Here is a 27,535-nt window from a genome sequence, read left to right as displayed (position 1 = left end):
GCAGTCTGGTCAGAATCCATGCTGTTCGCTAACAGTTTCTCTAATTGCAATAGGCTTTGAAAGCGAACAGCATGGATCCTGACCAGACTGCGCGGATGCACTAATGTGATATCATTTAGTTTTGGGAACATAAATGTTTTTGGTTTCAGTAAAAAAACATTTTTCACAAGGACATGAATTTTTGGAATTCACATTTTTAAGATGTAATAGCCGGCAATCACAACATTGTATGAGATTTTAAACAACCCAGCAAACTTTGCTCCATAAACTGACCGACACAGGGTTTAACATCACACTGACCAAATAACATGTCAGAAGGCAACTTTTCAGCTTTACGTGGTGGAGGAAGACCCTAAGGTGTCCCTCTGAGCATTATTTCAAGCAGGGATAGGCACCTGGGTAGAACCACTGACCCCCAGCATGCCAGCTGGATGGCTTTCTGATGCAGGAGATCTCTACACTGCAACAGAGATTTTCAAACATGCAGCAGGGACAGGCAAATGATACAAAGCCAAGTGACCTTAACCATTTGGCAATGGAGGCCCCTGAGCAAATGAAAACGAAACATTTTTATGTATAAGTCACATGTATATTGCACATTTCACATGAATTATCAAACCTCGCAGCAGTATCGTTACCATATTAACACTAAATAAGTGTATAAATGCATAGTTAAACATCATTTAAACTCATCAACCCTTCACACAAGTTACTGCTATCAAAACAAAACTAGAGCTATCACTAAAGGTAATGAATCCCGCATGCACTGACACAGTACATTGCAATTTGATGCACACAAGATTGCATAATTATGTGGACTGTATGTATATAGACTGTATGTATACAGTAAAGTAACAAAAAACAAAGTCCCATAACTATGCAGAATATTTATCTAAAAGAACGTAACATGCACCATGCACAACTAGGGTTAGTACTGATCACTTGTGTGAAGTTTCATTAAATTGTGTGCAAGGGTTCGGAAGATTAGGCGCGCACAAGATTGCATATGCAGACTGTATGTACATAATATGTTAACAAGAAACAAGTCCCATAACTCTGCCACTTTTGTTGTTGAAAGAACCTAACATGCCCAGTGCACAACTACTGTTGTTACTGATCACTTGTGTGAAGTTTCATTAAATTGTGTCAAGGGGACGAGGAGAGATGGTGCGCACAAGATTGTGTCTATGTATATAGTAAAGTAACAAAAACCAAAGTCCCATAACTCTGCAATTTTTTTTTCTGAAAGAACCTAACATGCCCCATGCACAACTACTGTTGTTACTGATCACTTGTGTGAAGTTTCATTAAATTGTGTCAAGGGGATGAGGAGAGATGGTGCGCACAAGATCGTGTCTATGTATATAGTACAGTAACAAAAAACAAAGTCCCGTAACTCTGCAATTTTTTTTTCTGAAAGAACCGAACATGCCCCATGCACAACTACTGTTGTTACTGATCACTTGTGTGAAGTTTCATGAAATTGTGTCAAGGGGATGAGGAGAGATGGTGCGCACAAGATCGTGTCTATGTATATAGTACAGTAACAAAAAACAAAGTCCCGTAACTCTGCAATTTTTTTTTCTGAAAGAACCGAACATGCCCCATGCACAACTACTGTTGTTACTGATCACTTGTGAGAAGTTTCATGAAATTGTGTCAAGGGCATGAGAAGAGATGGTGCGCACAAGATTGTGTCTATGTATATAGTATAGTAACAAAAAACTAAGTCCCGTAACTCTGAAATTTTTTTTTCTGAAAGAACCTAACATGCCCCATGCACAACTACTGTTGTTACTTATCATTTGTGTGAAGTTTCATTAAATTGTGTCAAGGGGATGAGGAGAGATGGTGCGCACAAGATTGTGTCTATGGACAGACAGACTGAAACCAGTATAACTCCCCTTACAACTTTGTTGTTGGGGGGTACAATAAATGCAAATATCATATCATACTAAATATCATTTCAAACAAATGAATGACCGAGACCTTGGGAAGTGGTACTTGCTTTTACAGCAAGATTCTTTCACTTGTTGCATGTGCAGATGGGAATATCAAGCTCTCAGGTAACTTGTTCATGCAGTAGCTCGTCAGAGCCTCCTTTCATCCTGAGCTTGCTATTCCACTTTGCACATACAACCAGTGATACAATCTTTTTTTCTTGCAAGCCATATTCAACAAATAGTAGTAAAAATATAATAAAACAAATTACTTTCTAATAGCACTATTTTCTAACAGCTGTGTTTTGAATGATGTACAGGGAATTTACGTCTGCAAACAGGCAATAAATCTTGAATTTAAAGGCAAGAAACAATGTATAAGTTCCAGTTTGTTTATCATCTACTGTAAAATAATGGTTTTTTGAATTGACAATACTATACGGAACAAAGAGGAACTATCAGGGTATTTAATTTTATCCATTTTTACAGAAAAAAAAATACTGCACAAATCTTAAGCATAGATGTAGCTTTGTTATACTTCATTAACAGCTAGATAGTCATCTTACACCCTGGGATGGTGTTTTTCAGTACCGGTGAAAACACTGGAAAGTCATGTCCAGTATACAAGAAAGCTGTCAGTTCTAGGCACATACCACTAAAATACCCTCTTCCTAGTTTCATATAAAATTAAACCACAACAGGATTAAATATGTATACTTCTTGCATTTTCATTTAAACACGGATGTAAAAGAATTCCTTTTTATATCTATTATTATATACTGGAATCAACAGATTGAAATGAAAATGCCTGTAGACATCCCTATTATAGGGGAGTGTATCTACAGAGTATTTCATCTTGAAATGGCTCCAGAAACTGCCAGCAACACATCAAGAGTCCATCATCTGCAATATAACTACTGTAAAGGCTGTTTATTTTTTTCCTTTTTTATGTCAAGCAAAAAGGCAGTGGCTACGATTAAGGTACCGTAATCCTAGCCTCCGATTCTAGGATTACGGAAGTTCCGTATTCCTAGACAACCCTATGAGGATAGGCTAGGATTACGGAAGTATTTAAGAGGCATCAAATATATGTTAGGACATGCATAAATGATGTTGTAAACTTACTTATTTCACTTGAAATAGAGATTTTTCATACCTGTCGTATGATTTCGTGTTATCGATCCGCCATTGTGGGTTAGTATAATCTTAAACGATATATTAATGGCGGTGCGCGGAAATATTATAGAATTATCTATGTTTCATATATATATACCTGCAATTTTTTCAAAACTGTACAAAATTCTTACTAATGTACCATTCCCTGTTGTGTTCGTAGTAGCAACGGAAGTTGGTTTTTATGCAGACTCTACAATTTTGCATATGTACACGCATCAAGTCAACACACATAGTCTTTAATAACATACGATATGGTTATAGTCGACATGTAAAACGAAAAAAAATGTGGTTGCCTGTGATAGGTTTTATGCGTATATGATCTATGTTAATTGGCAGTTAAATACGCATTTATAAAGACTTCAAGTGTATTTTAGTAGGTATTTTCTTCTATAGAGCTTAATATTAAGGAAGTATTAATAGATGCAAAATGGCGGATCGATAACACAAAATAATATGGCAGGCATCAAAAATCGTTATTTTAAGTGAAATTAGTAAGTTTACAACATCATTTATACATGTCCTAACATATGTTTGATGCCTCTTAAATACTTCCGTAATCCTAGCCTGTCCTCATAGGGTTGTCTAGGAATACGGAACTTCCGTAATCCTAGAATCGGAGGCTAGGATTACGGTACCGTAATCGTAGCCACTGCCTTTTTGCTTTTACGGCATTTAAAAAAGTAGGAAAATGTAGGAAAAAGTAGGAAAGCCGGAAGGCCTGCCTATAGTAAAATGTTACTGTAAACTGTATAAGACCTGCTAAAAGCAGTCCACAGTATAAACATCCCATAATCATCCTGAAGTAGTACAACACGCCAACCAGCTTAGCTCAATAGGAAGAGCGCAAATCTGCTGATCGCAAGGTTGTGAGTTCGTACCCCGAGCCAGGCATATGTTCTTCGTGATTATTTGTAATAAGACATAGTGTCTGAAATCATTCGTCCTCCACCTCTTATTAATGTGGGAAAGTTGGTACTTACTTGTGGAGTCCAGGTAGATCTACAGAATCCAGGAACACTGGTTAGATTATATGCCTCCCCCATTATATAACTGAAATACTATTGAAAAATGGCTTTAAACCCAAAACAAACAAAATTTGCCGACCATATTCTGTAGTTCATTTCACATTAACTAAAAAAATAAATGTTATTCCATATATTCATATCATATTTCCTTTCCATAAAATTTTGTTAACATTTCTTTTTGAAAAGAAAAACCTAAACAGACATAACATTAGAATCAGATTCCTGGTTATACAGTTCACTAGACAGAACAACTATCACATCATCTTCATAACAGTCTCCCTGACTACATGCAGGGCATTGTAAAAACAGTTATATGTTATCACTAAGCAGCAGTATCATAATTTTGGCAACTTTCCCTTTCTCGCTCAAGAAACATCATAAACTTCAATGGAATGAAAATGGAGAATGTAAATATAGCGGGTTGATCTCCCTGTTGTGACAGCAGCAAGACAGCAGGTCTTAAAGCAGTCCACAGCATAAACACCCTTTTTGCTGTTCTCATTCAGTTCAAAGAAGTATAAAATACACAGAATGGCAACTGGCTGTAATCTCGCATGATCTCGTGTCAGAGTGTGAATCTGCGAGCATGGAGTTACAATTTGTACCTTTAAATTTGTACCATCAAAGAAGCGTGGTCATACGGTGATAATTAATTTACCGATGAATAATCGCTTTCGCATACAAAATGGCACGTGGAGAACGCTTGGCGAGATTTGCTCTATATGCCTTTCAAGATGCCGATCTATTTATTTTTATAGCTCTTTGTTCAGTACAACTTGAAAATTACAAGTGTAAGAAATTTCATAATTAAAGATACATCCTGCATGTGAAATAATTAAGTCCATGTTTTACATAGTTATCATGATCTAAGAAAGTTTATGTACTATCTTCACAGAAAAAGCAATGATCCCTCTAACATTTTAACATTCTGAAAGAAAAGCGGAGTATGTAAAAACTTGTCTTCAAAACAATATAAAAATATCTGGTCACTTGTGCAAGTGCAGATATAAACCTGTTTCGAAACTGCTAATTAGCTTAATACACAAAATCCATAAAGATGTTTGACTTTCTTGCAGAAATCTCTATAATATCACAGTTTGGTTTTCTTTGAATAGTCTAACCACCACACAGCATTATAATTTCCTGGCTCTTCTGATCACCTCCCTATCACAAAAGTTCCATTTTTATTCCAGCTCTTCTGATCACCTCCCTATCACAAAAGTTCCATTTTTATCCCAGCTCTTCTGATTACCTCCTCTGGCATACAGAACACTGGATTGACGGGTTTGATAGATTCCTCTCCCATTAATGAAAGTCCAGCAATACCAAATAATGTGTGGAATGGATCAACCTGCAAGAGGGCAATGTAAATAGGTCTATATTCTAACACGGCTTAATTTGATTGTCATTTAAACAAAGAAAATCAAGCTCTGTATATTCTATGATAAACAATTGTTGATTCGAGGACCACTAAGAGAGCATCATGATGTCAATTATGACGTTAAATCGTATGACGTCCTGTTCATTACTACTCATATAAATGAAGCCCAGCATGGTTTCAAAATATTTCAATGATCATGTAAGAATGAATCAAGGCCTTCTCATGGTTTATCATCTAATTTACCACAGTTCATCGTTCAGATACTTAGATATTTAACTACTCTGGCTAACGCCCTCATGGTTAAATTACTGCACATCTTAACTCTGAACCATGATAAATTAGACAACAAACCACTCAAAGACCTTGCTTATTTGATAAACAAAACAGCTTTATAACCTTTTTTTCATAAAAATATTATTCCTTCCAATCACTGATTAGCCTAAAAGAGCTTATTAAATAACAAAGATTAGACTTAAACTTATTAACTAAAACTATGTTCACTTTAAAAATACAATGTAGAAATGAGCACTTTTGTAAATTAAAACTGACTGATATTATAACAAATACACAATTGAAATCAACTTTCAATGATACAATCCAAGTCTTTTTTCTTTAAACTAAAACGTTCTTAGTTAAGTTGTTCATACTGAACGACATGCTAATATATTCCCTCTGTATTTCAAAAGGGAACATCGAAAACTTTTGATAACATAAACAAATTATTTCAAACATTTAAGAAAACGTTTTCTGTGAATATCTACCATATCTCCAGGTCTGTCTGCAAACCCTCCTGTCTCCTCATCCTGGCATGCTAACATAAACTTTACCATCTTCTCCTGAAAATAACACAACACAAAATAACAAAATCAAATATTTAGACAACTAAAACATACTCCTGAATACAGTACAAGGCTCTTGTGTGGACACACTGCTCACTATTCTATCAGTCTCTTGTGTGGAATACACTCCTAACTACCAGTCTCTTGTGTAGACACCTGACTACAGGAACCAGTCTCTTGTGTGGACACACTCCTGAATACACTACCAGTCTCTTGAAAACAGGTACCAGTCTCCTTTGCAGACACAGTCCTGACTTCAGAACCAGTTTCTACTGACTACAGTTCCCAGCTCATGTGTGGACACACTACTGACTACAGAACTACTCTCTTTTGTGTGGACAAACTCATGACTAAAGTACTGGTCTCTTGTGTGGACATACACCTGACTACAGTACCAGTATCATGTGTGAACACATAAGAGGGACTGTCACCACCAAATGACAAGTTTCAAGTTCACTGGATGATATTTCACGGTCTCATTTCTACCCTCCCTGGTAGCCAGGGGAGGCATGTAGCCAAGCACTAACACTACTGAGTCATAATGAGATGGCTAAAATGCCATTACGTTACAAGATCAAGTCTTTTATAGAACTACAATATTTCTCAACCTGTTGAGTATACTCATCGCCTTATTTCCATAATGCCGTAACTTGCTTTTTGATAGTTTTGGGAAACGACGTTTAAAGATTTGAGTGTCAATGACTTCACACTACTTACAGACTTGTTGAACTAAAATTTAGCTTGTTAATGTTTGTTCTACAAGGCCACAAATTTACCATCCAACAGATATCATAGAGATGTATCTAATGGCACTAAAATCTAAATTTTGCCAAAAATAGACTTACAGCACTCTGGAATTAAGGCGACGTTAACTGTCAAGTGTACTATTTAAAAATACTTTACAAATGGAACAGAGTCAATAAGTTGACACCAAAGGTAATTTGAACAAAAACGCTATGTCCAGAATATTTTTAAATTACTGTGAAATCATTTAATTTCACGGGCAAGAAATTTTGTGGTTTTGGCAAAAACAGCTCTTTTTGGCATTTAAATTTGTAATATTCAATTTCTGATGATGAAATGAAAAGGAATTTTGTTAGCTTGTTAGTCTTTAATTTTGTGGATTGCTACGAAAAATAGTTCTTATTGAATAACCGCGAAAAGTAGTCCTTATTGAATAACTCCATGTAAACATAGTAATCCAGCCACAATGTAACAATTCTCTCAAGTCATTTTACAGAAATAAAAATAAGTACATAAATAACAGTATTATGTATATCCCATAATTTATACTTTATTTATCCAGTGCAGTTTGCCGATGATTTTCAAAGATGATAACACCCACCAGGAGTAGCAAACGTCTGGTAACTTCTCCGGCCTGCCTGCAAATTATACAAGTTTTACCAATGTCATTCAACAGTTTGCAACAACGGGGCTGAAAAAACCTTCAAATTCAATCAATCTATTCTCTTTATCAGTTTGGTTTGATAAAAATGTCAAAAACAAAATGATAAGTTTAAATCATTTACTAGAATATTCATGACTGCATGACAATTTTTCTGTTACCAAGCAAATGAAGAATATACTTTCTATGAGCATGGAATGTATGTGGTATTTTCCTATTCTTGCCCTATCTCCTACACAGTAGTCTCCCTTTACAGTAAAGAATGCTAGGGGAGGTAATCACCACTGGGAGTTTGATTCTTGCTATTCAAGTTAAGTAACCACTTTTGTCTGGAACTAATATGGCTAATACAGTTTTACTCCATATCAAAGAACAGTAGAAACAATTGCAGAAATTTGATAGTTGTCGTGTATATTTTTTTGTAATTCTAGCACTTAATCTTTACTCAGCGAAGTATAACAGAAAACAATTTATTTGGATACAATTAGACACATCAAACTATCTTTATATTCAATTCCTATATCTATTCCTTGGCAATGAAGTACAAGTATATGGGCAAAGAATGATTTTGTGAACAAACCAATACCTTAACCCTTAGCCTCCTTGCTGTGATTTTTTCTGCCTTTGCAACCAGTGCAGACCAAGATAAGCCTGCATATCCATGCAGGCTGACCATGGTTTGCACTGTTTGCTTTTCAGTCAGTAAATTTTCAATGAACACCCCTTTGAATAATAAATGGTATTGCCCAAATTGAACGATGGACCAGTTCATTTTAGAGATTTAGCAGGGTAAATGTTAACGCAGTGTTATAAGAAATACTAAATTACATCAACTTGTGTAATCATCTGAATAAAATACTGAATATCAGCAAGTTCTAAAATTCTAAGTAATTTTTAGTGTTAAAACACACTAACGGTATTACCAATGACTAGACATTAAAGTAATTCACCCTTACCCTGCTAAATTTCTATAATGGACTTGTCCATCTTTGAATTTGGACAGTACCATTAACTATTAAAAGGGGTGCTTACCAAAAAGATGCTGACTGAATAGCGAACAGTGCAGATCTTGATCAGACTGCACAGATGTGCAGGCTGATCAAGATCTACACTGGTTGCAAAGGCAGAACCAATTCTGTCCAGCATGCTAAGGGTTAAATATCTGTATATCAAACTTGTTGCAACCACTGATAACCATACCATTGAGTCCACCCGAGGGCAGCTGTCTCTCACACAGCCACCAGCCCAACATGTCTGCATTCACATTGTGTAGTCTTCCCAGTATTGCTAACATACCAACACAACAGTATATCTAAAATCGAGATAAAATATTTTGGTCATTTTTGTTGGGTTTAACATTACACAAACACAATAACTGCTCATATGGCAACATTCTAGCCTTTGGTGGTAGAGTAAACTATGGGAATTATTGTCAACATGGATGAGCACCTGGCTAAAATTTGTGCCCTCAAAATTAAATGATTTTACAGTAACATATAATTTTCACTGAAGGTAGGACCTCCTCCCGCTCAACAGTTTTTTAAAAAAATCTTTTGCAGTCATGATATCTTAGTTAACTGTAGCAAGTCAGATAAGATTAAGAGGCAAAAGTTACTACAGTTTTAGGTATACTGTAAAATGATTTAATTTTGTGGGCACAAAATTTCGTTGTTCAGGCAAGAATGGCTATTTCGTGCAGATATGAATTCCTTGATTTATACTTTTGCAGATCAATTCAAAAGAATTTCACTTGTTCATTGAGGTTGAATTTGTGGATTGAAACAACAGTTACAGTAACTACAAAATGCACAAAAATTAGTCCCCTACAAATATTGATGATTTCACAGCACTGTTCTAGCTTTACTAAAGCAGGAATATCATAACAGTCCTGTTAAAGTAATTAAGACAGGTAGAACTGTGATGGTGACCCGCTGGCCTAAATCAACTGAGCTGAAGCTTTTTACAACCATAGAGTTCAATCGCAGAATGGCTCAACCTTTCAGAAAAGAGGGACATACCCACAAAAACTGCTTGAAATTTGTTGTGTAAACATAACAAGCATTTCTGCGGTGTGTAAACAGAACAAGCATCTCTGCAGTGTGTAAACAGAAAGAGTATCTCTGCAGTGTGTAAACAGAACGAGCATTTCTGCAGTGTGTAAACAGAACGAGCATTTTTGCAGTGTGTAATCAGAACGAGCATTTCTGGGGTGTGTAAACAGAACAAGCATCTCTGCAGTGTGTAAACAGAAAGAGTATCTCTGCAGTGTGTAAACAGAATGAGCATTTCTGCAGTGTGTAAACAGAACGAGCATTTTTGCAGTGTGTAATCAGAACGAGCATTTCTGGGGTGTGTAAACAGAACAAGCATTTCTGCAGCGTGTAAACAGAACAAGCATTTCAGCGGTGTGTAAATAGAACAAGCATTTCGGCAGTGTGTAAACAGACAAACATCTCTGCGGTATGTAAACAGAACAAGCATTTCTGCAGTGTGTAAACAGAATAAGCATTTCTGCGGTGTGTAAACAGACAAGCATCTCTGCGACCTACTTCACTCTATACTATAATGTCTTTGATCTCATTTCAGGTTATTCAACAAATGTTATGGGTCTCACCTGACCGGAATGAGATTCAGACCCAGGTCTGCACCCAAACCCTCCATCAAAGTTCATACAGGATAAAACAAACTCTACAGCCTTGTCTGTGTTAATTTCATCCAGGCGCCCTAGCAGAGCCAAACATGCTACAGCACAGAACGAAAATCTAGTATCAACTTCACCTGAAATAAACAACATTAATCCAGGCTGTAAAATGCTATTTAGTATTCTACTTCACCCGAAAACAGACAATTATAAACCAGAGTCAGACAGGAAACAAAATAAATAAGACATACATGTCAAGTTCCAAGGACAATTTTCCAGGAGATATCAGTTGAAAATCCAGGAGATTTGATGAAAATCCAGGAGTTTTATCGACCGGCATTTTTTAGGAAATTGTAGGTCGAACATAAAACTGTAAAACAGATTAGATCTAAACCATATCCTTTCTGACTTGATTAATTGATTTGGTAAGGTTTCAGGGGTTGTAATTTGCATTTTATCCTTATTATGCTGGACACTATTAATTCGGCCTTTGCGACCAGTGCAGATCATGATCAGCCTGCACATACCTGAAGTCTGATCATGATCTGCACTGTATGCCATTCAGTCAGTCACCTCTTTTAACAGTTAATGGTACTGTCCAAATTGAAAGATGGGCAAGTTCATTATAGAAATTTAGCAGGGTAAGGGTTTAAACATTTTTTTCAAAAAAGACTTGATTTAAATTTATTCAATTATTATCTTTTAATAAGCAGAGGAAAATAGTATCCAGTGAATAATCTGCAGGTCTTTTTGACATTCCTAGAATTTTAGCAGGCTGGTAACATTGCCCGATCGAGCTTAAAACATAAAAAGTAATATTTCTTGAAAAATAATGAAGATATTTCTTTCAAACTTGGTCCATTTATAAAGCATAACAAGTGATATAAATTAGAATAAAAATATCTTGCTTGCCTTCAGTTTAGATAGAATTATTTCCCCTTTTCAGATTTTTAATATGCATAATCTTTGAAGTCCAAAAAAAAATATGTTCTAATGCTAAGTTTAAAACAAAAAAGGGTTCAATGGCTTTCTAATGCTCTTAATTATTGCGCCAGTACATGAATGTATACATTTTACTGTGCTTTCACTTACAACATTATAGAGAAATGTTAGTTCTAAAAAAATTGTTCATACATCTGCACTAAAAACAAAGTATTTACCCTAAATATATTGAATAAAGGTATTGGCGCACAAGTTTGGAGCAATAGAAAGCCAATGAACCCTTTTCTGTTTTAAACATTGCATTAAAACATAAATATTTTGGACTTCAAAAATTATGCATCATAAAAATCTGAAAAAGGGAAGTAATTCTAACAAAACTGAAGGCAACAACGTTATTTCTATCTTAATAAGCATCATATGTTATGCTTAATAAATGGACCAAGTTTGAAAGAAATATCTTCAAAATTGAACTATAAAGATTGAACTATATGATTATTGAAGTTATTGTTTTAAACAGACCAGGGCCCATATGCGTAAAGGTCCTAAGGAGAAAACTTCGGAAAGTCCTTAACTTTGTACAATTTCCGAATCAAGATACCACAAAAGAAAGTGTAGATTTTATAAGATTTGTTGATAATCTTCATTACTATGCCAGACTCTATGTCACAATATTTTTAGATATTCCAGCTATCTTGACGATTGTCCAAAAAATACTTTGGAACTTTTGCCTTTAAGTTAGTTAAGTCCCTTAGAGAAAATTTTCCCTTAGCTTTATGAATACCAGCCCAGGTTGCTAATATTACTAATGACATGGTTATATTTGAGCTTTTATGTGAACAAGGGACTAGTAGGTTAGGTACTTGCAAATATTTCCCATTTTCAAAATATCTTAAAAATGTCCACATCATTAACTTACCAACTTAGACTGTTATCAATGAAATCCCTTCCTTTTCAACAGTTAAAAAACCCATATTTTTAGCAATGGTTTAAGCTGGCTTTCAAGGCAAGTGGATAACAAAATTCAATTTTATTACAATTCCTGTGCCATCTAATTTTGGAAAAACTTCCTCATAATTCATAGAGCATCTCACATAAAATTAACAGTTTTCTTAGAAAATCTAAAATGATCATTTGAACAACCATCACATGTTTCTACAAATCCAACCATAAGATCTTGTAGAGAGTGAAAGTGATTTATCGTTACCCCATTTATCTCCGTAGAAACTTCCATCATCTTGTTGTAGGTTTTTCACATACTCCACTACTTTGTCCACATTTATACAGTTCTGGCAGTCATACAGGGTTAATATCTACAGATTTAAAACAAGACACAAAATCTTGGTTACTAACAAAAAATAAATGGGATTAATCCTTTTAATCATAAGCCATCAAGGTCCAGTAAATAAAGGAGTGTCTTTTTATCTGTTGGGTTTAACATCACACCAACACAATCATAGGTCATATGGCCACTTTCCAGCTTTAATGGTGGAGAAAGACCCCATGTGCCTCTCTGTGCATTATTTCATCACGAGCAAGCAACTGGGTAGAACCACAGACCTTCTGTAAGCCAGCTGGATGGCTTCCTACATGATAAATTCAATACCCAGATTGAGGCTCGAACCCACATCAGTGAGGGGCAAGTGACTTGAAGTCAGCCCTGAATAAAAGTGTGCTGTGTAGGCCAGAGGTTCAAGCCCAGCTGGGTAACATCTGCATCTATGAATGAATATTACTGACTTTCCAGGTAGTAATTACAGTAAGTTTGAAGCTTATTTTTCAAAACCAACAATCTTAAATAAAAGAAAATTCTCAGCACATTTCAAACATTTTTTTATGTTAAAAGGTACTGTTTTCTTATACTTTTGTTTGTCTGATATACTCAGTCCACTACATCAATACCACTGTTTCATGACGAGAAAACTTGCATCACTTACCTTGAAAAAATATTACATTAAAATAGGTTCCCATGCATTAGTCATATGGTGTCTCCAGCATTGGTGGTGGAGGAAGACTCAAGTGCCCCTCTGTGTATTATTTCATAATGGACCGGAACCTGGGTAGAACCACCAACCTTCCAAAAGCCAGCTGGATTGCTTTCTCACATGAAGAATTCAACACCCTGAGTGAGACCCGAGCCCACATCAATGTGGGGCAAGTGATATGAAGTCAGCAACATTAAACACTCGGCCAGAACAGAGGACCCAGATTTCCATGCAATCAGGTGGGAAAAAAACCTGGTTAAAAGTTTGACCTGTTAAGAAAGTGAAGTAAACACATTTATGGACCTAAATTACCTGAACTGCACTAAGGGTATAGAGTAAATGCGGGTCATGCCCCACACTTGCTCCGATACCTCCACACTCGTGCTGACACTGCTGCACAAACTCTATCACCTCATCCTTGCTCATACGAGACAGCTGCCCCATTAAGTCCATTGCTGTCAAGCCCCAGTACATGCCACTGATACGGAGATATTCTGTCATACAGTATTCCTGAAATCATTTAAAGCATTTATAAATCCATAATATTAAACATATTCTTCAAAAAGAATGACCTTACTTAACCATTAAATAGCAAATCTGTGATGTAATCCTCCAGTTTTTCACAATTCTAACAGAAAAATGCATATTAGGGCGATACTTTTAGTGTTTAAAAAAAGACAGCTTAGTTTTATTACATTGTCTAAATGTTTTGTTTGCAATTTCAACCAAAACAAAAAGTATGGATGTACTAAGGCAGTTAAACCATGACTGTTAAGAAACCTGAGTACTTACTCTAAATGTACCAGCTTATAAATAATGTGTAATTTAGCTAAACAATAATTTGTGATAAGGAAGTCCATGGAATTTTAAGTTATCTAAATAGAGACAGAAACTACAAGTAGTAACAATATTGGCTGAAGACTATGAAAAGGAACCTAAAAGTATTTTTCAAAGACTTTTCAAACAAGAGGACCATGATGGTCCTGAATCGCTCACCTGTCCCCACATGACCCAGTTTTAAACCGAGTATGATGTCGTTTTTTTCTATTATTTGACACTGTGACCTAGTTTTATGAGCTCATGTGAGCCAGTGTTGAATCTGAACTAGATATCATCAAGATAAAAATTCTAACCAATTTTCATGAAGATCCACTGAAAAAAATGGCCTCTAGAGAGGTCACAAGATTTTCTATTATTTGATCTACTGACCTAGTTATTGATGGCACGTGACCCAGTTTCAAAACTGACCTAGATATCATCAAGGTGAACATTCTGACCAATTTTCATGAAGATCCATTGAAAAGTATGGCCTCTAGAGAGGTCACAAGGTTTTTCTATTTTTACACCTACTGACCTAGTTTTTGACTGCAGATGACCCAGTTTCAAACCTACTGACCTAGTTATTAAAAACACGTGACCAAGTTTCGAACAAGACCTAGATATCATCAAGGTGAACATTCTGGCTTATTTTCATGAAGATCCAATGAAAAGTATGGCCTCTAGAGAGGTCACAAGGTTTTATAATTTTAGACCTACTGACCTAGTTTTTGACCGCAGTTGAACCAGTTTCGAACTTGACCTAGATATCATCAAGATAAAAATTCTGACCAATTTTCATACAGATCCCATGAAAAATATGGCCTCTAGAGAGGTCATACGGTTTTTTTGTTATTTGACCTACTGACCTAGTTAATGAAGGCATGTGACCCAGTTTCAAATATGACCTAGATATCATCAAGGTTAACATTCTGACCAATTTTCATGAAAATCCATTCACAAGTATGGCCTCTAGAGAGGTCACAAGGCTTTTCTATTTTTAGACCTACTGACCTAGTTTTTGACCGCAGTTGACCCAGTTTTGAACAAGACCTATATATCTTCAAGATGAACATTCTGACCAACTTTCATACAGATCCCATGAAAAATATGGCCTCTAGAGAGGTCACAAGGTTTTTTATTATTTGACCTACTGACCTAGTTTTTATGGCATGTGACCCAGTTTCAACTTGACCTAGATATAATTAAGGTGAACATTCTGAATAACTTTCATGAAGATCCATTGAAAAGTATGGTCTCTAGAGAGGTCACAAGGTTTTTCTATTTTTAGACCTACTGACCTAGTTTTTGATCGCAGTTGACCCAGTTTCGAACTTGACCTAGATATCATCAAGATAAACATTCTGACCAACTTTCATAAAGATCCCATGAAAAATGTGACCTCTAGAGTGGTCACAAGCAAAAGTTTACGCACACACGGACGCATGTACGCACGGACGGACGACGGACACTGCATGATCACAAAAGCTCACATTGTCACTTTGTGACATATGAGCTAAAAATGAAGAAAAATTGCATGTTTTAAAAAAGACAACAAAGGTATTGTTTCAAAGACATGTTTTGGAAAAATAATTATTATGTTCTTAACAATAAGAAATTTTGTTTCCATGGTAACATTTATTCTAAAAAAAAACTTATTTGGAAAGGACATAGGTATGTTTTTTTTTTATGAAAATATTTTGAGTAATAAGACGTACATTTCAGCTAATCTTTTACATTAAACAAATACTTTTAAGTACATGTGGAAATCTAAATAAAACAATTTTGAAAGATAACAAACAGTAAAAGCTTAAAATGTAAATTTCTCTTGGAATCATATAAAAGGGTACTTTCTACTGGTTGTAAATAACTTCTTTTGTTCAGCTTAATCATGGTGACGGTATTGTGCTTTAAAAGTTTTTCATCCTTGTGAATACTGAACGTATGTATGAGAAATTCTACAGAAATTAGAGCAGACGCAATGGTCCAGCAGTCCTCCAACTAAAAATGACTAACATTGCCAATGGGATAAGAGTCCAGTGTATGGGTGCTTTACACCTGACACGCTAAAGAACCATGGAAGCTTCTGGAATTGGAGCGTCTTCTGTATCTTGCACTATCCTGCTACTAACAATACTTACAGTCTTCTGGAAGAGTTACCCATATAGGTTACCAGTGGCAACTATAAATAAGCTTACATACACACACTCTTAAAGAAGTATTCTTAAAACATTTTCCAAAATTGAAAATTTATTCATTAGCTCCCTTTTCTCAGACTTAGGCTCGTATATATATATATTATACACCATTTAAATTTTAAAGATGAACAACCCTTTAAAATAAATACTTCTTATCAAGCTTTTATTATTATCATCATTGTCTTATTATTTCTGTACATATTTTATTATTATACAAAAAGTATCTTACATAATCCTCCTTTTTTGAGCTATAGGCAGCAATGTAGTCAGCATGTTTCTGAAGTAACAATGTCTTTGGAGCATTCTCAGATATTGTAACATCTTTCAGTGGTGTCCCCTGAAATTTAACAACAACATTTCATGATACATGTAGATGTCAGTGCATGGTCTATGCCAGTAGTTATAACCATTGCTAAGTCTAAACATTACATCATGCCAGACTGTCATAACCTTAATAACTTTAATACGCCGGTCTAAATAGCAGTAATTCAAGGGCCATAATCCAAGAGTGCCTGAGGCGATTTGAGTGGTTACCGAACTTGGCCAAGATATTATGCCCACATACATTGTCAGCAAGTTTGGTGAAGGTCGGATGAAAACTGTTCGACTCAGAGAGTGGACAAGGCTAAATTAGCAGTTTTTCGAGTAATTCAATAGTGCCTGGGGGGAGGATGGGGTGGGGGTGGGGGTTGTGATTTGGCTGGTTATCAAACTTGCCCGAGATATTATGCCCACAAACATTGTCAGCAAGTTTGGTGAATATCGAAAGAAAACTGTTCGACTTAAGAGAGCAGACATGCTTTGGTAGCTGACCGCCATCCTCGCTGCGGGTGTTCACATAATATGCCCCGCTCTTTCAGAGACTAGGGATGTCATTATTGGCAGTGGCTACGATTACGGTACCGTAATCCTAGCCTCCGATTCTAGGATTATGGAAGTTCCGTATTCCTAGACAACCCTTTGAGGATAGGCTAGGATTACGGAAGAATTTAAGAGGCATCAAATGTATGTTAGGACATGCATAAATGATGTTGTAAACTTACTTATTTCACTTAAAATAGCGTTTTCTTCATTGCGTTCTTATTATTTTGTGTTATCGATCAGTCATTTTGGGTTAGTATAATCTTAAACGATATACTCATGGCGGCGTGTGAAAATATTATAGACATATGAGAGTCAAAGTTTCTATACTTTAAATTTTATGAGTTGGTTTATACTTAATATATTTAGATATTATCATTTTTTTTTAATTTGCAGACAAACGAAGAATTATATTTTCAACAATAGCTCAAAAGGATTTAAATATAAACATAAACTCTTCTATAGGCTTCCTTCCCAGCTATAGGCAAAAAATGTGAATCAGTTGCTTGTCATGTAAATAACCTTTAGTAAAACAATTACTTGACAGCTATCTTGGTGCATTTTGGTTCACAATTTGGTACGTATTTCACAGAAAAATCATCTTAAATACTTTCTAGCGAGTCAATTGCTAATGCACATTAATCCGCCATTTTGAAAGAAGCTTGTGGGAAGTATAGCAACAGTAACTAAGGGGCAGAGTTTATTGATCAGTTTACGGATCCAACCATTGTACATAACTTTCTACTTTATTTTAGAAAAACACTGGATTCTATTTTTAGCTAAGCCTTATGGTCACATGACTAAAACGCCGGATTTTTATACTTCAGAAATATTGTATATGATATCTGTACCTTGAAGAAAGATCTGTAGAAGCCGAAACGTCGGTCTTTTATTAAAAATAGACAAACTTAACCTGCTTTGGTTGTGTGATTACACTACACTTCGGTGTTTTTTAAATAAAGTTGATAAACATCTTCAAATCTTGAAGTTTCGTATTTGTTTACCAATGAAATGAACTCTGATGTTTGTCTGTCAAATCACGGCGTAACTATGTCATTGGAAATGCAAATTAACTTAAAAGAAGGTCAAAACCAAAATGATGTCGAAATAGGTGTGGGTAAATTTTCTGAGATTTATCCGGCCATGTACAATACACAAATTATGAAAACTTTCTCACTTTTAACAACTGATCACATGATTTGAGACTTTGCTTTATAATCGTTCATTGACTGTGTACAGTACGTAGTACGTAGATGCATACTGCAGACTATGTAGAGGCTTGAACTCGCCCGGGCGTATCCGAAAGATGCCACACTTCAAAAAAGATGATTATTTTAAGGCTAAGCAATTGTTTGGTATATTCATCAATATCTAAACGTAAAATGGTATGAAATAAAATCTTACCATGTTTAATGTTACCCTTAACGATTATATGAAAGAAAGTTGTCAAAAATCTCGTCGGAAAAAAATAAAAGATTAGACGCTTGAAAACACCTTTAAAGCGTCCAGGCGAGGTGGATTAAAGGCTGAACACCACTAAATCCAGCTGTTCTTTATTTCATATAAAATCCACTCACTTCATAACGGTTTTTCGACATTTTCTAGCATATCAGATTTTCAGAGACTTATATTCCCATAAAGAACTAGATCGCTACTTTAGAAAAACAAAAAGAAAAGGGGGTGTTAACTTTTATATAAGAAAACTACAGTTCGTTAAATACAACCCGCTGAATTTACTACTTTTCGCTTCTTTCAATTTCTCTTTTCGTGACATTAAATTCTTACGCCGCCATTTTTATGTAGCATGCGATAGGAACATGCCGATTTCATTAGAATGCAAAGTGATACATACTGAAACGCGGTAGGGTAAAAGTAAGCACGTTGCTGCCGAGAAAATGCACTAGGAAAGGAAAAAAGATTAGTACTATTTATATTTGGACTACTTGTGACTACTATTTGGTAGTGATCAGCCTTAAAAATCGGGCACGGATTAAAACGCAGACGAATAACGCAGACAATATAGATATAGAGGGAAAACGCAGACGGGTAGTGTGAAAACGCAGACAATATACAACATATAGGAGAAACTATAACGCAGCTGATGCAATGTATTTCAACAGGTTATTATCAAAGTAAATTAGACATTTTGAATTGGTATTTATCAAAATAAAGAACTACAAATATAAAATGTATTCTATACTTATTTGGCATAAACATCAATTTTACATAGGTCTTATTTTTACTTTTTTTATTAGATACTCGATATTGTGTAGAGTTATTAAGAAATTAAATCAATAAGTTAGCGGTAAACATAAAAGATTTCAGCATTTCTTTAATTCTTACAACTTCCTTGATAAATTAGAACCGTCATTTCAAAAGAAGAATATGTTTATCATAATTTATTCCTTAACTGCACTTCAGATCAGAAGAACAGAACATCTCTTTTGCAAGTCATTAAATTCAATAGTAGAATGTTAACAGATCAAGCAACAAACTTGTTGTATTATTATTATTGATGCCTTTGATCACCCAATTATTACAATATAAATAATTGGCTTATTTTCATAACTTCAAACTCGTATTGAGTAATTTTCTTTATCGAAGCTTTTGTGAAGTTTTGCAACCTGATAATTAATGCAAATATATATGTCATGCATTTCTATTTTCATTTATAACTGAAAAAAAAAACGTTTGATATTGGCTTGAATATTCATATATTTGTACGCACGTGCTTAAAAATTATTATTTTATCAGTGATTCGTATGATCTGGATTCATTTGTGTTCCGTATTTTGTTTAAACATAACATAATAATGAATAACGTATGGAATGAACAGTAGACGTGATCATATATAATCACAAAAATGCGCTAATCCTTTTATCACCTCATTAAAGAACGGAGATGATGGAAACACAGTGGCACGCGCTTGTGTCTCGATCATTTTAATGTCTGTCATAAAAGAGCTATACCGGTAATATCAAAGTAATATGGGTTTTGACTGATTAAAAATGTAATAGCGCTTGACTTTTTTCACTTGACAATAATAATAATAAATTAATAAAAAGAAATAATAAAAAAAAAAGAAGCAGAAAATGAATACTATAGTCTATAGGATACCCACTCTACATATCATTTATATATTGAATTATGTTTTGTATCAAATAATCATACTATACTTCAAAAACAAACTGCCATACTGCCACTTATCTTATTGAAATAATATATGAGCCGTGCCATGAGAAAACCAACATAGTGGGTTTGCGACCAGCAAGGATCCAGACCAGCCTGCGCATGTTCGCTTTTAAAGTCTACTGCAATTAGAAAAACCGTTAGCTAACAGCATGGATCCTGACCAGACTGTTGGTTTTCCCATGGCACGGCTCATATATTTATTTGGGTCTTTGGTTGTTTGTTTTTACTTTTTTTACCAATTTGAAATTTAGCAGAAACGATTAGCGACCGTCCCGTCGCAAAAAATGTGTAAAAGTTCATTTCACCATTTCACTTCTAGCTAATGTAAACGTGGGTAGTCTTAATCTGAATATCATTGAAAAAAAACAGACTTTGATCAATACCATAAATATATAGTAATTTGGATGACATATTTTTCAAATGCACTAGATTAATTTTATAGAAAAATCAGATATCTACCAGGACAATTTTTTTCTTCATATTCCGTTTTTCTAGTAAGTTTTTTCTTTTTTAAAAAAATGACTATTATACTATTCAATAACTTTACTGGTGTCTTCTGTACATTTTTCCGCAGAGTATGCATAAGTGTGGAATAAATAGATTCTGTTGTTAAAAAAATCAATTATGAATTAGTAGGATACATCTAATTATTATATGTTATTCTTCATAATCCCATTATCTGCAGGTCATTCGCACCTTTTTTTTCAGATCTTGGGGGACGATGACTTTCACAGTAGGGTCCCAATAAACAGGAGTCATTGTTTATTGGAAAGTCGGTCTACTTTATATTGTACCGATAAGTGAGAAGAGGAGACAGTTGATTTTATAAAATCATGAATAAATAAATTTTAGTAAGTAAATGTTTTTTATGTATGTTAGAAAACGCAGACAATATAGTTATATAGGGAAAACGCAGACGATAGAGTATGTTCATATATAGGTAAGTAGGCAAGTGCGTAAGTAAATGTTTTTATGTATGTTAGAAAACACAGACAATATAGTTATATAGGGAAAACGCAGACGATAGGCCTAGACTATGTGCATATATAAGTAACTAAGTAAGTAAGTGAGTGAGTAAGTAAATGTTTTTTTATGTATGTTATAAAACGCAGACGATATAGTTACATAGTGAAAACGCAGACGATAGAGTATGTGCATATATAAGTAAGTAAGTAAGTAAGTAAGTAAGTAAGTAAGTGTTTTATGTAACTTAAAGGTCCAATACTAAGGAAAGTGAACATTTTAATTTCTTTTAAAAAGCACAGAAACTATTTCATTTTATTGGAAAATGAAAGTTGGTATGTAGAAATTCGAAATAAATCGCAGTATATGTACAATAATTTTTCTATGAAGTATGAAGAAAGTTAAAAAGACCTGGGGGGTCATTCTGTCGATTCATTGAAATTTCAACATAATACACATATATTTCTTTGAGTTCCAAAGACCTTCTGCCAATCTTCATTATTTAGTGTCTTGCAGAAGTCTATGCACTGGCTATGAAAAAAATTGCCAACTCACTTTCCCTTAGTAATGGACCTTTAAAAAACGCAGACAATTTAGTGAATATATCAGTAAGTAAGTAAGTAAGTAAGTAAGTAAGTAAGTAAGTTAGTAACTAAAAGTTATATGTCAGTTAAAAATGCAGGCAATAGTTACATAGTGAAAACACAGATGATGTGCATATATCAGTAAATAAGTTAGTAAGTCAATGTTTCATGTAAGTTAGAAAACGCAGACAAAATATTTATATAGAGAAAACGCTGACGATAGAATCTATGCATATATAAGTAAGTGAGTAAGTAGATGTTTTTATGTTGTTAGAAACCGCAGACAATATAGTTATTTAGGGAGAACGCAGACGATAACACGCTGACTAGAAATTATATATATTTTCCGCAAGTTCATTTGATTAATATTTGTACATTCAAACATAGGCCTGTGTTATTAAAAATTCATATTTCATGTTTTGTTATTTCTTTTTTTAAATAAACGCTAGATTTCTATTTATTTTTGCATTCGAAATACAATATACAACGTTGCTTCAGGAGAAAACGAAGTCCATGTCCAAATTACCCCCTTAAAAATTCCCACGAATCTTTGTATGTCTAATTATCTTTTCTCAGTTAATATATAAACAAAATGAATTAATAATTTTATCGATTATTATCATTTTGTTGAACTTACTTTTTAAAAAAAATCTCTTTCGTGCAATTAAATATTGTTTTATTAGCCTGTCTGCGTTTTCCAAAAAGTCGTCTGCGTTTTCCCTCTATAACTATATGGTCTGCGTTATTCGTCTGCGTTTTATACAGGCCCATTAAAATCCGTGCTGCAAAAAAGGCTTGCCGTGACTTATAAGGTATGATGGTATTAAATGCCTTCGCTACTATTTTCTATATAAAATTAACAACATAACATATTTTTATCAAGATTTCTAGCCTTTCACTTCCTGCGAGACTACCCTTGTCTTGAAGGTCTGTCTTTAGGCAATCAAAATATACCCCAAAAATATGGGGTTGACCATAATGCAGTAAAACCATGGTCACGTGACTGAGACACGTGATGAAAACGCTAATATTGCGTATGTAGACATCAGGAAATACCTACTTTCACTTTCATTTTACAAGGCAGCTTCAACTCAACTTTTGAAGCATATAACATAGGTTAAAATCATCTGCGGACATTCCTTTTTACAATCAAGCATCAATAAAGCTTATATCTGGCATGAAAATGGCCTTTACTAGGCGGGAAAATTGCACTATATATTGATATGGACTACATTCGAGTGGACCACGGAGGCATATCCGGCTAATTGCCCCCTTCATGCCTATAAGAAATACCAAAGTTTTCAAAATCGTTCTGTTGCAGTCAATTATTGTACGTAATTCAATTGTCAACAATTCTGCCAACTATCAGTTTGAAAGAATGGCTACTGTCGGAATTATGCCTCATTCAAACAGACAGTCCACATCTGCAAAAAACGTGTCAGGGGCATAGATAATGTCAATTTTCCATTAAATATAGTATCATACGGCCTTACTTTTCTTATTTCTAGAATTCGTTTGCAAGAAACAGCTAGAAGTACACGAAAAATAATCGATTTTTTATCATTCTTACCTAAAATGGTGTCGCTGATGCAAAACGGAGATGTGGGGAAGCACCTTAAAAATCAGAATTTTGCCTACTTTCCGAAAAAATCTCAGATTTGCCCAAAATATGCAAATGATATGCCACGTTTGTCTTAAAATGGTGCTTATTGCTCAATTCTGATCAGAAAGTACCAGTTTTACATCGGTTGAAGCAATTTTCACGAAGTGCGAATTTTTCATTTTAGGTATGATGGTATTAAATGCCTTCGCTACTATTTTCTATATAAAATTAACAACTTATAACATATTTTTATCAAGATTTCTAGCCTTTCACTTCCTGCGAGACTACCCTTGTCTTGAAGGTCTGTCTTTAGGCAATCAAAATATACCCCAAAAATATGGGGTTGACCATAATGCAGTAAAACCATGGTCACGTGACTGAGACACGTGTATTGCGTATGTAGACATCAGGAAATACCTACTTTCACTTTCATTTTACAAGGCAGCTTCAACTCAACTTTTGAAGCATATAACGTAGCTTAAAATCATCTGCGGACATTCCTTTTTACAATCAAGCATCAATAAAGCTTATATCTGGCATGAAAATGGCCTTTACTAGGCGGGAAAATTGCACTATATATTGATATGGACTACATTCGAGTGGACCACGGAGGCATATCCGGCTAATTGCCCCCTTCATGCCTATAAAACAAACTAAAACAATAATCGTATTTAACTATGCTGTAATGTAAAGTTTGATTGATTTTTCCCAGTTTAGTCAGAAAGATTTTTATCAAATTTACTGAAGGATAGGGTCTCTTTTTTTCTATAGTTAAGAAGTTTTTCATACTCTGTGAGTTTGAAGAATACAAGGTGATATCATATTTAATTAATTAAAGTTTCACCTACAAATCTCTTTCAGTTTTACATATTGGCATAATTACCCGACCCACTTATTTTTCAGTGGAAAATGTTTTTAAAACTAAAAAACCCAACATATTCTGCTGTTAAGAATTTAAAAATAAATATTTTGCTATTTTAACGACACACAAATGCTTCAAAATGGAAAGAAAAAAAATGTAAGGGTCACCTTGCATCTTAGAGATATATTTAGAAAAGAAACGTTGAAAACTGAACTGGTGGTTTTTTATTATTAGTTCTTTTTGTCATGATCTATACTTACTAGATGATATAAAGTGTTACGCTATAAACTTTTAGCTGTAGCTTATAATTATATATATCAGCAGAAAAATATCAGAACTAAAACTGATCTACTTAGCTATCCTGAGGAAATAAAACGCACGTTAATCCTTAGATATTAGTCCGCTTCCTTTTCTGCTGCATTTTCAAGTACATGCCGTTTCTACTTAGCTAAAACTAGGCATTTTTACAATGAATACATAGGAAATTTAGAAATAAATGTCACACTATTTCAGAAATTTACTTCAGTTTTTCCACCGCTTATGTCCTAGAGGATGCTATTATTATAATAACTACAAAGCTTCAAAGTTTCTTTTGAATATTACAAGGATGTAACACTTAAGAAATAATATATCTCATCCAGCGATTTGTCGTTGAATAAGTCATTGGTTGGAGTTCAGATGCGAAGGAATTATATCACGAGGGCGCAGAGACGTCAGAACAGTGATTTGTTGCATAATAATTCACTGTTTTCTGCCTTCTTTGTTTAATAGGAAAATGAATCGGATCGTGTTAGAATTAGATTTTCATTTAAAGTTCGAGATTTAGCAGATGGAGTTTATGACAAAGTCGGAGCAAAAAGTAACCATTTCCCAAGTGAAATTGGCAACATTTCGCAATGCTTAGGGCATGTAAAAATTACGAACAACGTTATTTCGTCATTTTCTAGAACACTACATTTTCAAAGACTAATATTTCCAAAGACCTATAGCGCTACTATAGAAAAAACAGAAAAAGAAAAATGGGTATTAACATTAATGTTAGAAAGCTAACTTCATACAGCCCTATGAATTTACTCGTTTTAGCTATTTTTTCAATGTCTCTTTTCGAGACATAAAATTGTCACGTCGCCATTTTCATCTAGCATACGATATAGGTGCACGCCGATTAAGACGGAATGCTACACGTGCATACTGAAACGCAGCAGAGTAAAACAGAACATAGTCCTATTGAGAAATGGCACGAGGAAAGGAAGAAAGATTAGGAGTATTTATATTTGGACTATTTTGACAAGACCTGCATATCCTTACGTTTGATTTGGTAGGGATCAGCATGTATTTTCATCTGGTCTGGATTACATGGCCCTTAATCAAATTAGTAAAATAGTTTTACACTACAGAAAGACGGGAAACAGACTCCTTTTCACCCTGATATTGATGGTTATGATTGTTATACGCGGTTACACATCAAATATGTTTTGGACTATTCATCCAATATTGAATGTGCTCACTGCATGTTCGGAATTATAGTTGCATTGGATTAGGTAAAGATATATTGAGTTCCAATCCTGTATTGTATTGGGTTGAGCATATCAATCCGTTAAGTCTGACAATAATTTTAAAGTGACTGCCAGACACTGAAGCAGTGTTATTTAACCTTAATTTACAGTTGCTCAATCTTTAACAAGCATGTATTTTCAAAAACAATTGAAATTCTGAAAGCTGTTTTACGAGCAGTTTCCAAAATATGTCTTTTTAGTTGAGGTCATATGAATGTTTATTGAAGTTAATACATGCATATTGTAGTTCCATTGGTGTTTTTTATATTTAAGCAATACTGATGGGTAAGAGTTGATTTCTTGATAGGACAATCATGTCGCATTTGCAGGTTGAAATCTCATTCCATAGGCCGTTGCTCATTCGCCTAATTTATTAATTAAGAAATAATGTAGATCTATCTCATTCAGTGATTTGTCACTGAATAAAATTATTGTTTGGAGTTCAGATGCGAAGGAAGTGCAGCCCAAGTGATATAATAATACGCATCTGAACGACGAACAATGATTTTATTCAAGAGCAAATCACTAAACGAATATATTATTTCGATTCTAACACGTTACCAAGGATTTTAAAGTACATCCTAGACACCATCTATTAAATAGATCTGTATGTCTGCTTTTTGCTCGTTTCTTTTCCAACGCAATAAAACACGGTAGAAGACACAGGCCTCTTCGAATAATCGTACGTAATGTAATATTTTCCAAGATGTAATTTATAAATATGGATTAAAATTAAAAACAGGTCTAATTTACGTCCCTTGTGAAGCATCTGATAGTTCTTATAATACATATTAAATGTTTCAACGTTTATTGTGTACAATAAGCATCGTAAATTGTCCATGACATAAAAAGGGTATTGCATTGCATTGACTTCTATACGTTAATTACATAAAAGAATCAATCGAATTAAAATTTTTGATGTTGCGCCATGTTTAGGGGCGCTAATACACATCAAAAGAATGTGCGCGCAATAGGCCTACTTCCCGATACGGCATTCTTTTTAATCATAACACTTTCAACGCTGAGCAGGTAGACTAAGACAATTAACTTGCAAATTCTTAATTGATAACGATTTGAAAATGACGTCCGGTCCAAAGTACCCGCACGTGTTTCTAGTTAATCACGGATGTTTGCATTATAATATGATACTGATGTTTCTTCAGATGAAGTGAGGGAATAGTGCTGGTCCAGTCGTTCGTCTGTCACACGATCGTGTCTGCTCCATGTTTATTAACCTTTTCGAAATGATAATAAAATATATGTCTGAAGTTACATTACAGATAATAATAAATTCATCCTTACATTTTCACGGCCTATTTCAGAAGTTAAGCAATAGCTGCTATTAATTAAAGTCATAGTGACTTAAAGAAGGAAACTTGTAAATAAAACAGTTACATTTATATGTCCCGAACATTAAAAAGAGACAATTTGGTGTGTCAGTCGGCAACTGGCAAACAAACAATATCAGGAAAGTATCGGCACTAAGTTGATGTTCATATTTTGGGGTTTTCACCAAATTGCTTTGCTAATAATAGTATTAAGTCTTCTTTCCTTGTATTTATCAAAGGA

General features: G+C 34.5%; 1 protein-coding gene across 1 annotated transcript; it reads right to left on the bottom strand.

Annotated features, from left to right (window-relative positions):
* Window positions 1–567: 567 nt before the first annotated feature.
* Window positions 568–18,710, bottom strand: LOC123562987 (geranylgeranyl transferase type-2 subunit beta-like). Its single transcript, XM_053525167.1, has 9 exons — window positions 18,611–18,710; window positions 16,575–16,682; window positions 13,644–13,841; window positions 12,554–12,659; window positions 10,381–10,544; window positions 8,967–9,078; window positions 7,655–7,743; window positions 6,284–6,358; window positions 568–5,492 (listed from the first exon to the last, which is right to left on the bottom strand). Exons 1-9 carry the CDS (start codon window positions 18,611–18,613, stop codon window positions 5,355–5,357), a joined length of 993 nt encoding a protein of 330 aa, XP_053381142.1. The 5' UTR covers window positions 18,614–18,710; the 3' UTR covers window positions 568–5,354.
* Between the last annotated feature and the right edge of the window lie 8,825 nt (window positions 18,711–27,535).

This window comes from Mercenaria mercenaria, chromosome 15 (assembly GCF_021730395.1).
Source record: "Mercenaria mercenaria strain notata chromosome 15, MADL_Memer_1, whole genome shotgun sequence".
In the NCBI taxonomy this organism is placed as follows: domain Eukaryota; kingdom Metazoa; phylum Mollusca; class Bivalvia; order Venerida; family Veneridae; genus Mercenaria; species Mercenaria mercenaria.
Note: the sequence above shows the minus strand (reverse complement) of the source record. Positions and strands in the feature narration are given on the sequence as shown.

Bases quoted from the DNA above. Each gene is read 5' to 3' on its own strand.
- LOC123562987 (XM_053525167.1), bottom strand. The intron at 13,842-16,574 runs GTAAGATACTTT...AAATGATTTCAG, and splicing joins GCTCAAAAAAGGAGGATTAT to GAATACTGTATGACAGAATA. The intron at 5,493-6,283 runs GTAGATATTCAC...GCCCTCTTGCAG, and splicing joins CAGACAGACCTGGAGATATG to GTTGATCCATTCCACACATT.